The 12,613-nt window shown below is 55.4% G+C and overlaps 7 protein-coding genes across 7 annotated transcripts; 2 read left to right on the top strand and 5 right to left on the bottom strand.

Annotated features, from left to right (window-relative positions):
* Positions 1 to 152: 152 nt before the first annotated feature.
* On the bottom strand, positions 153 to 1,217 carry BU26DRAFT_515966 (uncharacterized protein). The gene has a single exon (XM_033828215.1). It carries the CDS (start codon positions 1,191 to 1,193, stop codon positions 315 to 317), a length of 879 nt encoding a protein of 292 aa, XP_033688652.1. The 5' UTR covers positions 1,194 to 1,217; the 3' UTR covers positions 153 to 314.
* Positions 1,218 to 1,381: 164 nt separating this feature from the next.
* On the top strand, positions 1,382 to 2,274 carry BU26DRAFT_515965 (uncharacterized protein). Its single transcript, XM_033828214.1, has 4 exons — positions 1,382 to 1,415; positions 1,575 to 1,636; positions 1,734 to 1,804; positions 1,902 to 2,274. Exons 1-4 carry the CDS (start codon positions 1,391 to 1,393, stop codon positions 2,209 to 2,211), a joined length of 468 nt encoding a protein of 155 aa, XP_033688651.1. The 5' UTR covers positions 1,382 to 1,390; the 3' UTR covers positions 2,212 to 2,274.
* A 433-nt stretch (positions 2,275 to 2,707) lies between these two features.
* Positions 2,708 to 3,141, bottom strand: BU26DRAFT_601724 (uncharacterized protein; the record flags this gene model as incomplete). Its single annotated transcript, XM_033835283.1, has 2 exons — positions 3,000 to 3,141; positions 2,708 to 2,874 (listed from the first exon to the last, which is right to left on the bottom strand). Exons 1-2 carry the CDS (start codon positions 3,118 to 3,120, stop codon positions 2,708 to 2,710), a joined length of 288 nt encoding a protein of 95 aa, XP_033688650.1. The 5' UTR covers positions 3,121 to 3,141.
* Positions 3,142 to 3,349: 208 nt separating this feature from the next.
* BU26DRAFT_538352 (PDT-domain-containing protein) lies at positions 3,350 to 5,089 on the bottom strand. The gene is made up of 2 exons (XM_033831453.1): positions 4,845 to 5,089; positions 3,350 to 4,596 (listed from the first exon to the last, which is right to left on the bottom strand). The coding sequence occupies exons 1-2, from the start codon at positions 4,920 to 4,922 to the stop codon at positions 3,577 to 3,579; spliced, it is 1,098 nt and encodes a 365-aa protein (XP_033688649.1). The 5' UTR covers positions 4,923 to 5,089; the 3' UTR covers positions 3,350 to 3,576.
* Positions 5,090 to 5,304: 215 nt separating this feature from the next.
* On the bottom strand, positions 5,305 to 7,154 carry BU26DRAFT_548061 (peptide chain release factor eRF/aRF, subunit 1; the record flags this gene model as incomplete). Its single annotated transcript, XM_033831917.1, has 4 exons — positions 5,305 to 5,513; positions 5,564 to 6,881; positions 6,929 to 6,978; positions 7,034 to 7,154. 3 exons carry the CDS (start codon positions 7,152 to 7,154, stop codon positions 5,748 to 5,750), a joined length of 1,305 nt encoding a protein of 434 aa, XP_033688648.1. The 3' UTR covers positions 5,305 to 5,513; positions 5,564 to 5,747.
* Positions 7,155 to 7,801: 647 nt separating this feature from the next.
* On the top strand, positions 7,802 to 10,212 carry BU26DRAFT_226996 (vacuolar amino acid transporter-like protein 1). The gene is made up of 3 exons (XM_033820810.1): positions 7,802 to 8,126; positions 8,208 to 9,232; positions 9,280 to 10,212. Exons 1-3 carry the CDS (start codon positions 7,930 to 7,932, stop codon positions 10,053 to 10,055), a joined length of 1,998 nt encoding a protein of 665 aa, XP_033688647.1. The 5' UTR covers positions 7,802 to 7,929; the 3' UTR covers positions 10,056 to 10,212.
* A 157-nt stretch (positions 10,213 to 10,369) lies between these two features.
* Positions 10,370 to 11,707, bottom strand: BU26DRAFT_560925 (uncharacterized protein; the record flags this gene model as incomplete). Its single annotated transcript, XM_033832855.1, has 3 exons — positions 10,370 to 11,041; positions 11,098 to 11,294; positions 11,347 to 11,707. The coding sequence occupies 3 exons, from the start codon at positions 11,705 to 11,707 to the stop codon at positions 10,370 to 10,372; spliced, it is 1,230 nt and encodes a 409-aa protein (XP_033688646.1).
* Positions 11,708 to 12,613: the final 906 nt, after the last annotated feature.

The raw sequence follows: 12,613 nt of genomic DNA, 5'->3' as shown, positions 1-12,613 counted from the left end.
GACTAGAGCATATACGGTGCGCTTGCACGGTGCCTTTCCAAAATATGCTAGCAGATTCTCATCGCATGAAAAGAAGAAGGGATCGCTGTAGAATTTGTTGCCAGACATGTCAGACGCTATTTGGCTTGTGAGGGTCATTGTTGTGATTAGGACGGCATTTATTGCGGCGCAGCTTTTGATTGAATCACAGAGCAGCCAACACTATCGCTATGGCTGGCCCTGGAAGAAAGGAGCGGATGGATATCGTAAGCGCTGTGGTGAGCTACTAACGCTATGCTCTTTCTGATGTAATCGGGCATCTCCCCCGCCAAGCTTCATTCGACAACGATGCAGAAGTTGTTCATCAACGGCCCATCTCTTACTTTCCGCTTATCCGTCTTCGTGAGGTTCGGCCTTCGCGTCATGCTGAATAGGTAGTAGCAAAGCTTCGGCGTAGTCTTCTTGTTCGTCAGAGCGAACCCGAGATTCTCCATGATTTGGAGCAACAATTGTTCGTCCAGATATCTCGAGTTCTCCACGCAAGGTAATGGCAGGACAAGGAACAAGGCCGGCAACGCAGAATTCCGTGTCGTCGATCGACCCATGTCGCGGTGAAGGAACCGAGTGACACGCTTCAGCATTTCACCGCGCTGGGTCGGATCTGGGACGTAGTTGAGGACCAGAGAAAGGGAGACGATATCGAAGTCCTCATCTGGAGAGCTAGGTAGCGGCCTCTTCATGAAGTCCTGCTTTTCGATGCCCGGTCCTTGGCTGTTTAGATCGATTCTCGTCATCTGAATTTGCTTCGGAACTTTCGAAATCTCATTCTCAGGCGACAGCGCGCCGACTTCGAGACACCTATATACTGCCGAGCCGCCATCCATATGCTCGTCCACGACATTGTCGGACTGGATGACGTTTGCTTCCCGTAACCATTCCACAAGCACTTTGCTGGAGTCGCCGCCTCGGTCTTTTGACTGGCCTTGCTTGCTGGCTGCCTGGTAGACTTTCAGACCACCGTTCTTCTCAATAGCTCTTGAAATCTCCTCTGCGAGGCGCGCATCTCCCTTCCTCAAGGCTGCTGCATGTTCCTTTTGCAGTCGATGGTGGGTGCGAATGATGGTTCGGGATTGCTGCGAGCTCATCCGCTCTTTTGGTCTGCTGAGAGGCGGTCGGCCATGCGAGAGAGTCTTTTGGCGTTTCTTGACCGCCATCATCGGCCTAATTTGAGCATCACATGGTGTGGTAGAATGAGACAGACGAGCGATCCTGGCTGAGACAACGAAGGGGAGTCTGTACGCTAGTCCTGTTTTGGTGTGCTAAGCGAATTTCGAATTCTCGCCGCACTTTGACTTCCTCGACCTTGCACTCCTACCTCCGACCACGACACTAACCACAGCAACACGTCGCCATGCCTCCAAAAGCCAGCTCCAAAGGTACGCCCAATTTACTCGATGCTATTCGAATCCGTCGTCGCATCGCACCCTGATCGAGTCCTTCCGATGCGCGCTGCACAACCTGCCGTTAGACGGGACACTCGTTCCACTCTTCTCAATGTCTACTTCTCTGACGGGCCCTTTGCTAACGTCTCTCAGGCGGAAAGCCTACCAAGCCCCAGAAGCAGGCCCATGCGGCTGCCAAATCTGCGCTGCGCGGCGTAAGACTCCCCTCACGACCTACAAGGCGTGCCAGCACTTCATCGCTGGCTGCTTTTACTTCTCGTGCCGTCGGTAGTCATTCTGACGAGAGTAAAGGTGAACTCGCATAAGGTCAGGAAAGTCCGTAAATCCACGACCTTCCATCGCCCGAAGACTCTGGAGCTTTCGTAAGTGCCCCTGTTTTGATTTGAGCTGCCGTCCTTGCAAGGTCAAAATCCATTGTGAAGTTAGACGGATATAACATGTGCTGATCGATTATTACAGCCGCTCTCCCAAGTACCCGCGCAAGTCGATCCCGCACCAGCCGCGCCTCGATGCCTCCAAGATCCTCATCCACCCGCTCAACACCGAGTCCGCCATGAAGAAGATTGAGGAGAACAACACGCTCGTCTTCATCGTCGACGTCAAGGCCAACAAGCGCCAGATCGCAGCTGCGCTCAAGAAGCAGTACGACGTCACCACCGTCAAGATCAACACCCTCATCCGACCGGACGGCACGAAGAAGGCTTTCGCGCGGTTGACGCCCGATGTGGATGCTCTGGACATTGCGGCTACCAAGCTGGCTATCGTCTAGAGAGTAGCTTTTTGTATCTGCATGAGCATAACGGACTGGGTATACCTGGCAAGGAAAAGCGGATATGATATGCATGGCGTTCATGAGCTGTAGTCGATAATGACTAAGGAATCAATTCCAACATAGCGCCCATCAAACTTCTGAAAATGATGGGAATGTGATGTGTCGACGTAAGAAATGACAAACCATTGTATCACAGCCCACGCGAAAAGTGGCAGAGCTAAATGCAAGAACGGCGACGTGGAAACGCTTTATGCACTCTATCCAAATCTGGGTCAAATTCGTACATATGCAGACGTGATGCCCGCCCAATCTATGCCTTGCCGTCCGGTTCCAACCAGGTGTATGCCGAAAGCCCACGCATTATCGTACACCAGCTCCTTCAATCATCCCGTCAATATCGTACACACTCACCCCAAATCAGCGGCAGATTGAGACGCCCCAACCTTGCCTCCAACACCATCTCATTCCCTTGCCCTAGCCCCGATGTCCGTCCTTACTGCCTCAACCGCTCCAATTCCCTCAGTACCACCATATTCGCATCCAAGAACCGATCCACGCACTGCCTCATGCACGGCTCCTCGTATTTATCCAGTTTCCCGTTCTTGACCGTGCCGCTGGGGATGCATTTCCGGAAGCAGGTGTCGGTGAGGGAGTGGATCGCTGTTTTTGCACACGACATGGGTTAGCAATGTCCTAGCGACGCGGTGGTTAGGGTCCTGTGAGGAAGGAAGGATGGGGAGAGAGGTTGCGTGATTGGGGGAAGGAAGAAGAGGAAAGAGGCGCACAGGCTTGAATGCGTGCTTTCTGGCTCTCGTTGACGACGAATTGCTGCAGTTCTTGCTTGTCGCGGTCGCTGAGCTTGCTGAGGTCTAGGCCGGAGAGCGACGAGGAGCCGCCGAGATCCATGGCTGCCGCTTTACGCTGGTGTGTTCTGCTGAGATGCGGAATGTGGGAAGGGGGGCGTGTCGGAGTTTAGATATTGGAGAGACGGGCTGCTGGTAATGATGTCGTCGAGTGCTTGAGAAGTTCTTGAGCTTCGAGTTGAGCTGTCGGAGGTTTTGCGGCGGAAACGCCGATGGGTGGGTTAGTCAGCGGGGTGGACGGCGTCGACGCGTGGTTGAGGTGCAGCGGGTTTGATGTATAATTTTCTTGGAGATCTAATCAGGGCCTCTGGTTCGGCCAAATGAGGGGGAAAGAGACACCAGATGATGTCCAATCCAGTATACTGTCCCTGCGCCATCCTCTTCTCACCTCTTGAACCCCCATCCAACACGCGGTTTCCGGAGCTCCGCAACTCATCCAAGCCATGTAGCCTGTATACCTCCTCTACTCTATCTCTACCTCCAGTTACACCCTCTCGGCTTACCTCGCCAGCCTATTCTCCCAGCTCCCCAACCACCGCCACCCCCTACACACCCCATCCAGATCCCTCAGCGCCTTATTCACCGCGCCCTCCTCACTCCCCTCCAACTTCCTCCCCTTGATCTCAACGAAGAAAATGTAATTCCAGTTCTGCATCCCGCTCGGCCGCGTGTTAATCGACGTCAGATTGAGCTCGTACCGCTCGAACACGGCGAGCGAGTGCGCAAGCGCGCCGGGGTTATTGTGGTCAACGGTGAAGCTCACGAGCGTTTTCCAGTTTTCGTGGTTCGCGGCCGCTGCTTCGCCGGATGCCGCTGGGTCTGGGGAAGGCGGAGAAGATGCTGAAGTGGTGGCGTTGCGGAGGATGAAGAAGCGCGTTGTATTGTCGCTGCGGTCCTCGATAGCTTTTGCCAGGACGTCAAGGCCATGGATCCGGGCCGCGACGAAGGAGCTTATCGCCGCCGTCGAGCCAGTGCCATCTTGGGCTACGAGTTCGGCGGCGCGCGAAGTGGATGACACGTCTTGTCGCTCGATGCCCTTGAGGTACGTGTTGAGGAAGGCTTTGCACTGGCCCCAGGCCTGCGGATGGCTGTATATCTTCTTCACACGGCTCAAGTCTGCGATGGGTCGAGCAGTCGGCTTCTTTGGCGCGGGTTCTTTCGTCGTCGGCGTGACGGCTCCGCTACTTAGGGGGCTTTCAATCACACTGGCTAGTCCGTGCGGTCCTCCTCCTCTCTCGGCCAGAGAAGCAGAAGCAGAAGCAGAAGCGGAATGGGGTTGGTGCCCGAGGAGGCAGTGCTGCACGGCGATGTAAGATTCGCCGCAGACGAGGATGTCGGGGTACTTGTTCTGCAGGTCGGCGAAGAGGTCGAGGGTGAAGACGACGGAGCCGTTCGAGCTGTTTTCGAACGGGACGACGCCGCGATAAGCGGTGCCAGACTGAACGGCGGAGAAGACGTCTTCGATTGTGATTTGCGGGGAGAGCGTGAAGGAGTCTTCGTTGAAGGCGTCGAGGGTAGCCTGGGGGGTTGTGAGTTCATGGTTCTGGAATGGGAAAAGTAGGTAAATTCCCCGTGCTCTGACATAGACGGACACAGCGCAAAGAGTACTTTTGAATAGTAGAAAGATCTGACTTCCGCATCGACAAGGATGTAGAATGACTTGAAAGATGCGCGAACGAAAGACACAAGCTCCTAAAAATTCTCTCATGTGCAGAAGCCAACGCAAACACCCAACGAACGCGAGTATTTCTAGTAAAAGACGCCTACCTGATGCGTATAACTCGCCTTCGGCCCCAGGAACGCAACAATGGGCTTCTTCTTCTCCTCTCCCTTCCCTTCCGCCATACTGTCAAGTCGCTCAAAAGGTGAGGCAAAGGTTTTGAGTGACGTCCTAAAAGGTCCAATGACGAATCCGAATCCGATTCCGGCATCGGAGCGCTCGCTCGGAAATGTGGAATAGGCCGTTAACGTTTATTCAACCCATCCTCTCTGACCCCCGGGGTTGGTTAAGGTGGCACGCGGACACATTGTTTTCTTTTAGCAGTAATGGGATGAGCTAGGTCGGCAATTCCTGCCACCCCGCACTTCACGACATCACCTTGATTCAGACACCGCTCACATCACCCACAGCTGAACGGCAACGTCCAGGGCGAAAAAAACGGCAATTTGATATAGCTTGGATGTTAATGAGAGACTAGCTAGCGCACGCGCGAGAAGCAATTTGCATCCCCTCTTCTCCTCTCAAACCGGTTATAGGAAGCATGGGCAAAGCAGATGGCGAATTGACAGATCCGCCCCCAATATTGCATCTATTCCAGCTATTTATTGTTCATGAGCTTCGATTCGGTGCTCATAGAGACAGCTGGAATGGAGCAGATCACTGCCTCTCCCTTGAAGCGAGCGTGGGCCGTGAATAAGAATGGGCATCTCATCAGCCTATTGTATAGTTAGCGACGGGCAGACTCCAGTAATCTCGGAGCGCTTACTTCACACTTCTTCTGCACTCCCTTTACTCATTTACAACCTGGAGAGGCGAAGCGTCGTCGCTCCGACTCCCTCAGTCTTTGTGGTGGACGCGTCTCCGTGGGTGTTCTCGCGGGCAGCGGAAGTTCCTTCACTCGACGCGTGGAGTGGGACCTCTGCCTCGCGGTCAGCGAGGGCGCTTAACCGTCAATCATCGTAGAATTCGTCTTCGTCGTCGTAGTCGGCGAGCTGCTCAAAGTTGAGCTTGTAGCGGAGGATGGCACCGATACCACCAAAGCCCTTGACGAACTGGTTGCCCTCGGAGGAGCGGTCCGAGACGAATTCGAGAGTGGCACCGAAATCGCGGTACTTCTCGGCTAGCCATTCGAGGAATGGCATCTGGTCCACGACTTCCATCTCTTGGCCCGAGTCCTTGTCCATGAAGAGAGACCGATCCGTCTCTTGAAGTTTGTTGGTGTGGATGATGATCTCGGATCCCTCAGAGTTCTTAAGCGTCCAGCGAACAATTTCCAAGTTCTCGTACACGATCAGCGTCTCGGCAGCGCCGGCCTCCAAGGCCTTCAGGGTATCGTCGATGCCGTAGCAGACCTTGCCGGAGTCTTGGGAGATCTCGTCAAAGTATTTGTTGATGAGCTTCTTCTCCTGGATGAACTTGACGTTGCTGAGGGTTTCAGAGGAGAGCTCGATGGCTTGGTTGAAACCGTTCTCGCCTCCATACGACACATCGACGACCTTGATGACCTTGGATTGCAGACGCTGGTCAAACATGTCCGACTGATTCAGGTCGTTCTTGAAGTCGGCTGAACCAGCCAAGATGAGGCCGGCCACGTTGACCTTGTCGTTGGAGATGAAGTTCTGCACGGCCAATTCGGCCACCTTGCGGACGTAGTTGTGGCGCTTCTCTTCGCGCAGACGGGCGAAACGCAGGGCGGACTGACCACCGCGGCCGTGCTTCTTAGGCAGATCGACAGAGAACTTCTGGATGACGTCGCGGGTGTTGCCAGAGAGCGTGCCGAAGAGCGCGCCGTTTCCGTCCATGATGATGAAGCCAAACTTCTGGTCCGACTCCAGCAGCTCGCTCAGGGCCTCGGTGTGGAACTTGTTGTCGCAGAGGTACAGCGACGTGTTGATGGGCTTGAAGGGCTCGAAGTCGATGTTGATCTTGCGCTCCTTGCCCTCGGCGGTGATGATTTCGCCGCAGTAGATGACGAGGCCATTGGGCGGGACTTTGGAGTACAGCTTCAGGCGCTGCTGGGTCGAGGTGATGGCGGACAGGACGGAGAGGCGGTTGACGCGGGACTTGATGTTCGAGGCGGTACCCTAGGCAGTCAGTTTTGCGGTGTGCAGCAGGGGCTCGCTCCGCGTACAAATTCTTCAGCCAACATCTTCGCGGCGCGCGAGACCTGGTCCTTGGGCGCTGCGCACAGTCAGTATAATATTCAGCGGGCAGGCAGGCAATCGCGCGCACGTACGGATGATGAGCGAGATCATGCTGGTGCCATTTCCGCGGGCGGCCTCGAGGCGCTTGATCAGCTTCTTGACCTTCCAGATCTCAATGTTCTTCTCGGCTTCGTTCGCCTGCGGTGCCGACATGGCTGCGGTGGTGCTGAAGGCGTGTGTTCGAGGGTGCAGTGCAGGCCGCGGGGGCGGCTGCGAATTTTATACGGTGGAGGGGTACGCGAGGGCGGAAGGGGCCGACGGCGCGGCGACTCTCTCGATGGGGACACTGCTCTGCTCTGCGGCCAGACGGCGGAGTCAGAGCGGGCGCGTGGTGGTGCGGTGTGTGTTGTGTCTGGGGAGGCGGACGAGGAAGAGTCAGCCCGCTGGCGGTGACTAGATTATTTGCCGTGGGCTGTGACGCTGCGCTGTGCATTCACGACTCACCAACTAGTCACGTGCTCGTCTACTGCTCAGCAACCTGGAAGGCGACACGGGCGCGCGCCAAGGCCGAGATGCGCTCGCTTCGGCGGCCACTCATCTTGCCCTGCTCGCTGCCGCCGCCCGTTATCGACGCCCATGCATGATGCCCCCGATGCCGCACGGCGCAAGCTCCCCCAGAGCTCTGATCTAATGATGCAGGCGGGGTCTTCACACCCTCCTCGTGATTCCATCTCCCGGAACCTTGGAATGTCTTCACCATCGTCCGATCTCTCCGCCGCTGTATATAGCCACGGCACCCTCGACTGCCATGGCAAGCGCGCGCCGCCATCCCACACCAGTGCAAACCCTGCTCCGACGATAGCCACCCGTCGGTACAGTAGTGCCCGCCCCCTACAGCACTAGGATAAGATCCTGCGCCTGTCCTACGGCTTTCTTCTTTCCTTTCTCTCATATCCGCAATTGCTCGACCCTTGGTGCGGGGCAGTGAATGGGGCCCGCTGCTATGGACATCAGAGGAGGCAAGCAGCCGTCGACATGGGACGAGTACGAGGGCGTCCACCGCGGTTCCGTGGACTCCACAGGGAGTCGCGTGCACTGGGACGAGCTCGAGCGGAGACCAAGCGGGCAGAGCACCACCACAGCCGAAGGCGACGTCAACGGGCATGGCGGGCTTCGGCGGCGAAGGTGAGTGACGCAGCGCTCCCAGCGGGCTATTCACGACGAGATTGTTTGGGAAACGTGGGACAACAGCTAATGGCTCAGTAGGTCTTCCATGTCGATGCGCATTAGCGCCCTGGGCGACGCCGGCGGAGTCAACAGCTTGAACAACTTCGCCCGCTCGTGGACGCGCGCCGCCGGCTTCTTCGAGATCACCCCCGTCCGGCCCAGCTTCCGCGTCGAAGGCGAAGAGGACCGGCAAGACTTTCCGCGCGCGGGCTTGTCCGTCCCCGACCACCGATCGCTCCTGCGCGAAGCCCTCGAGACGGATGCAGATGGAAGGCGCCCCTCGGAAAACGCCGTCGTGGACGAGGAACAAGGCGGGCCCACCGAGGAGACGCATCTGCTGCCGTCCGCCGTCGAACAGCGACTGAGCCACAGGAGATCACACCGCGATGAGAGCATATTCAGCATTGAGCCGTCTCTTTCCTCGCCCTTCGGGGGAAGCTACGGCACATCGTATGGCAGCCTTACGGCTCGCGTCAATGAGTCGTCCATGCGTCACGCTGGGCGACTGTTCACAGAGCAGCAGCTAAAAGGCGTTACAGAACCCGAGCAGGAAAGAGAGCCGTTGCTTGTCAAGCAGATCGAAGAGGATGGACATGTCATCAACGTTGTCGTCGGTCAATCGACCCTTCCGCAGACTGTGTTCAATTCGGTCAATGTCCTCGTCGGCGTTGGATTGCTCGCTCTACCGCTGGCGTTCAGGTACTCCGGATGGATCGTTGGAATCGTTTTCTTCGCGTTCTCGGCGGCGACAACATCCTACACGGCGAAGCTGCTCGCCAAGTGCCTTGACGTGGATAGCTCGCTGATCACTTTCGCCGACCTCGCCTACGTCTCCTACGGCAACCGTGCTCGTGCTGCTGTCAGCGTTCTCTTCTCCCTCGAATTGCTTGCGACCTGTGTGGCGCTTGTCGTGCTCTTCGCCGATACCATGGACGACCTCGTCCCCGGCTGGGGCGTCCTTGCTTGGAAGATCGTTTGCGGTGTCATTTTGATTCCCCTCAATTTCCTCCCATTGCGATTGCTGTCATTTACATCTGTCCTAGGCGTAATGTGTTGCTTGGGTAGTAAGTGTAACCCGCCAATGGGAAGGTTTTGTCTAACCCAATCACAGTCACCATAGCCATCTGGGTCGACGGCATCATCAAGCCGCACCAGCCCGGCTCTCTCCGCGAACCGGCAACGCAGTACCTCTTCCCTGCGAACTGGATGACAATTCCCCTCTCCTTTGGTCTCCTCATGTCGCCTTGGGGAGGGCACAGCGTCTTCCCCAATATCTACCGCGACATGCGCCATCCGTATAAATATCGAAAGGGCGTCAACATCACCTACACCTTTACCTTCTTCATCGACCTTGGTATGGCATGCGCGGGCATCCTCATGTTCGGAGACGGCGTCCGTGAGGAGATCACCAGCAACATCTTTGTCACTGGCGGCTATCCGAAGGGATTGTCAGCCTTTATCGCAATAGCCATTGCCATCGTCCCGCTGACCAAAGTTCCGCTCAACGCCCGGCCCATCGTGTCCACTTTGGAAGTCCTCCTCGGGCTCGATGCGCGCTCTCTCGCTGCCGCCTCGTCCTTGAACGGCATGTCTGGTCTAAACCGCGGCATCTTCAAGTTCCTACTTCGCGTTACCATCACGGTTATCTTCGTCGTCATTGCAATTGTTTTCCCTTCTTTCGACCGGATCATGACATTGCTTGGAAGCGTGGCCTGCTTTTCCATTTGCATCATCTTGCCGCTTGCTTTCCACCTAAAGTTATTCGGGAAAGAGATTGGAAGAGGGGAGAAGGCGATCAATTGGACGCTGATAGTGTTGTGTACGGTGATGGCGGTTGTTAGTACGGTGTTTGCCTGCATTCCTAAGGAGCTAATTGGCGCTGCATGACGACGGTGGGATGAACATGTTCTAGAGGATATGGGCTAGACTAATAATAGATATGCGATGTGGAGGTAGAGAGAAGATTGACGAAGGATGGTTACTCTTGCCTCCAGGCTCTCAACGCGGTAAGTCTATCTGTCGGGCTAGGGACGGAAGGATCGAGACGAAGGAGACATTAGGTGTTTCTAATGCTAAGCTTCTAGAATACGCCGTCCATAAGCTGATATAAGAGCCCCTGTCTGAGACTTCCGTCCCCTATAGTAGAGGAAACCCTTTACCATCTAAGTTGTTGTCTTGAAGCCTTTATCAGGAAGGATCCTCTATAAATAGTGAACCCTAGTCTGGTGAAGGGGCCGCGTCTCCATACCACGAGCCAAAGGCGTAGCGGCAGCAGCAGCAGCACTACGCAAAGACACCGAGAAAAGTGGGGCACCTGGGTCGTCTGGCTCTCCATCATCATCCCAGTCGTCATCGTCATCTTCCTCATCATGCTCGTTCACAGCGAAGAGAAGACTGATCTTCCCATCCTCACGTTCGCACCAGAGATGGATGCTTCCAATCATCCTCCTCTCTCCGAATACAGCTTTGTGCGTGATGAGCATCAAGGCCGCACCCCTTCCATTCGGGCTTGCCAGAAGAGCCTTGTAGCCTTCATCTTTCGGAAAGAATTCCCGTCTTCCAGTAGTCCAAAGGTAATCACCGCAAGTATCCTTGCCGAGTCGCTCACCTAGGATCCGACGGATGGCATCCTTGGTGTGGGAGTTCTCCACGTTGCTTGAGAAAATGTAGCGTAAGCGATTGACAGGCTGATCGCGTTCTTTTGCGATCCGCTGCCAGTCCAGGAATGCGATGTCCGCCCAATTCTTGAGCCGAGGAATCGTCGTAACCGGGGGATCCTGTTCGAGACCCGTGAACGCTGGTCCGAACTTGAACCAGGCAATCACGACGCCTTGATCGACGTTGATTAGGGTGCGAAACATTGCGGCCGTAGGCTGGCCGGGCACAGTCAGTGGCGATGCCAGGGAGCTTCTGGACGTACTGTACGTACCTCATACTTAACGTTGTCGTGCGTTGTCAGCGTGTCATGCGTCCACCCAGCGTAGACCGTCTTTCCTCCCTCATCGTCCAACTCCATCGGGTCAACGCCGAGGTCGTGCAGGACTTCGTCGACATCTGGGCCCCTGTCCTTTCCTAGCATATATCGCCCAAAGATGTCATTGCTGTATCCCCAGTCTTCAAACGCTTCTGTAGTCGGTTATATATATGATCATTGGCACCACGTCCGCGTTGAACTTACGCATATCGGTAAAGGGGCTGGCGGCCGTCGTGCGTGTATAAAGCGGCCGCATGAACCTCGCAGCAACATGGTCGGGCGTCGCCATCATGCCAATCAAAGTACAACCCTCCATCAAGAGCACCTTGTATTCCTCGTCGGTATATCCGGGGCCGTCGTCTTCGTCATCATCGTCGTCGGTGTCGTCCGGCGGTCCGGAGCCGGCACGAGTCCCGCAATCATCGCAGAAGACACTGTCGACGAGGGACACGTTGGCGAGACGGAGGACTGCTGCTGTTTTGCCATCTTCGCTGAAGTTGGAAGGGAGAAACCGAGAAGTGCATAACGCGGCTACGGCGAGCCAGACCAGGGCGGCTGCTCGCATGGTTGCGGAGGGAGGTCTTGGTATCGGTTGAGTGATGAGAGTGAGGTGGAGTGGGGTTCTGCTTAAGAAATACCTTACTGGAGTGTGGTAGACGCAAATAGAGAAGGTTCGCTTAGGCTTGATCACGTCTCTTTCACAAACGAGCGTGTTTTACCGTACTGGATTCTGACATTTCACGGCAGTGAACGCGATAGTTCATGATATCCGACCGGGGCCGATTTCACATACCAGGTACGTTTTAACACATTGGAACGTACTACTCTGTATATTTAAAAGGTTATGGCTCACTCTGAGTATTTTGAATCAGCGAGCCATGAAGAGGGGGTTTAAGTTCGAGGATTTGTGGTACGGGAAATCATGAGATTGAGGACATGCACTTTACCGCGGGTAGCAACGCGGTCGACGAGCTTCCGTTATACACATCTCCTAGCATACACGACCTAGAATGCCCAGCAGTGCAAGAGGACCGTGAAATATGCGAAGAGGGGTCTTTCTTGGAGACGGGTTTAAGGATAGCATTCCTGTGTCCTCCAAGCAAAGAGCGTGGGCTGTATGCTCTAGTAGCCATAACAGATCATTAAAATCGTTACCCACGCGAGCGAAAAGAGTGGAGTACCATGGCACGTTTTATATGAAAGGCTGAGAGGATACGTATGGCGGTGAGCATCCACGAGACGAGTTTTTCGTATCCGGCTGAGAGCTGAAAGTGACGGGGTCCAGCCGGTACCAGCGCAACGCGGCATACCCGAGCGTTCATAGCAACAAAGCAGAGTCGCCGATTACCGTATGCTTAAGACGTCGGGGCGGTGTAGACTAATTTTTTCTTTAGTTAACAGCTCTCTTCGGTCAGCTAACGAATTGTCTACGGCGCCACAGTCACTCAACATCGCGTCGACAGCACGCTGC

The sequence above is a fragment of the Trematosphaeria pertusa genome (genome assembly GCF_010094035.1).
Source record: "Trematosphaeria pertusa strain CBS 122368 unplaced genomic scaffold BU26scaffold_3, whole genome shotgun sequence".
Taxonomy (NCBI): domain Eukaryota; kingdom Fungi; phylum Ascomycota; class Dothideomycetes; order Pleosporales; family Trematosphaeriaceae; genus Trematosphaeria; species Trematosphaeria pertusa.
Note: the sequence above shows the minus strand (reverse complement) of the source record. Positions and strands in the feature narration are given on the sequence as shown.

Coding starts and splice junctions, on each gene's coding strand:
- BU26DRAFT_226996 (XM_033820810.1), top strand. CDS start 7,930: ATGGGGCCCGCTGCTATGGACATCAGAGGAGGCAAGCAGCCGTCGACA. Junction 8,127..8,207: donor GGCGGGCTTCGGCGGCGAAG/GTGAGTGACGCA, acceptor ATGGCTCAGTAG/GTCTTCCATGTCGATGCGCA. Junction 9,233..9,279: donor CGTAATGTGTTGCTTGGGTA/GTAAGTGTAACC, acceptor ACCCAATCACAG/TCACCATAGCCATCTGGGTC.
- BU26DRAFT_538352 (XM_033831453.1), bottom strand. CDS start 4,922: ATGGCGGAAGGGAAGGGAGAGGAGAAGAAGAAGCCCATTGTTGCGTTC. Junction 4,597..4,844: donor AGGCGAGTTATACGCATCAG/GTAGGCGTCTTT, acceptor ACAACCCCCCAG/GCTACCCTCGACGCCTTCAA.
- BU26DRAFT_515966 (XM_033828215.1), bottom strand. CDS start 1,193: ATGGCGGTCAAGAAACGCCAAAAGACTCTCTCGCATGGCCGACCGCCT.
- BU26DRAFT_515965 (XM_033828214.1), top strand. CDS start 1,391: ATGCCTCCAAAAGCCAGCTCCAAAG. Junction 1,637..1,733: donor CCAAATCTGCGCTGCGCGGC/GTAAGACTCCCC, acceptor ACGAGAGTAAAG/GTGAACTCGCATAAGGTCAG. Junction 1,805..1,901: donor CCGAAGACTCTGGAGCTTTC/GTAAGTGCCCCT, acceptor CGATTATTACAG/CCGCTCTCCCAAGTACCCGC.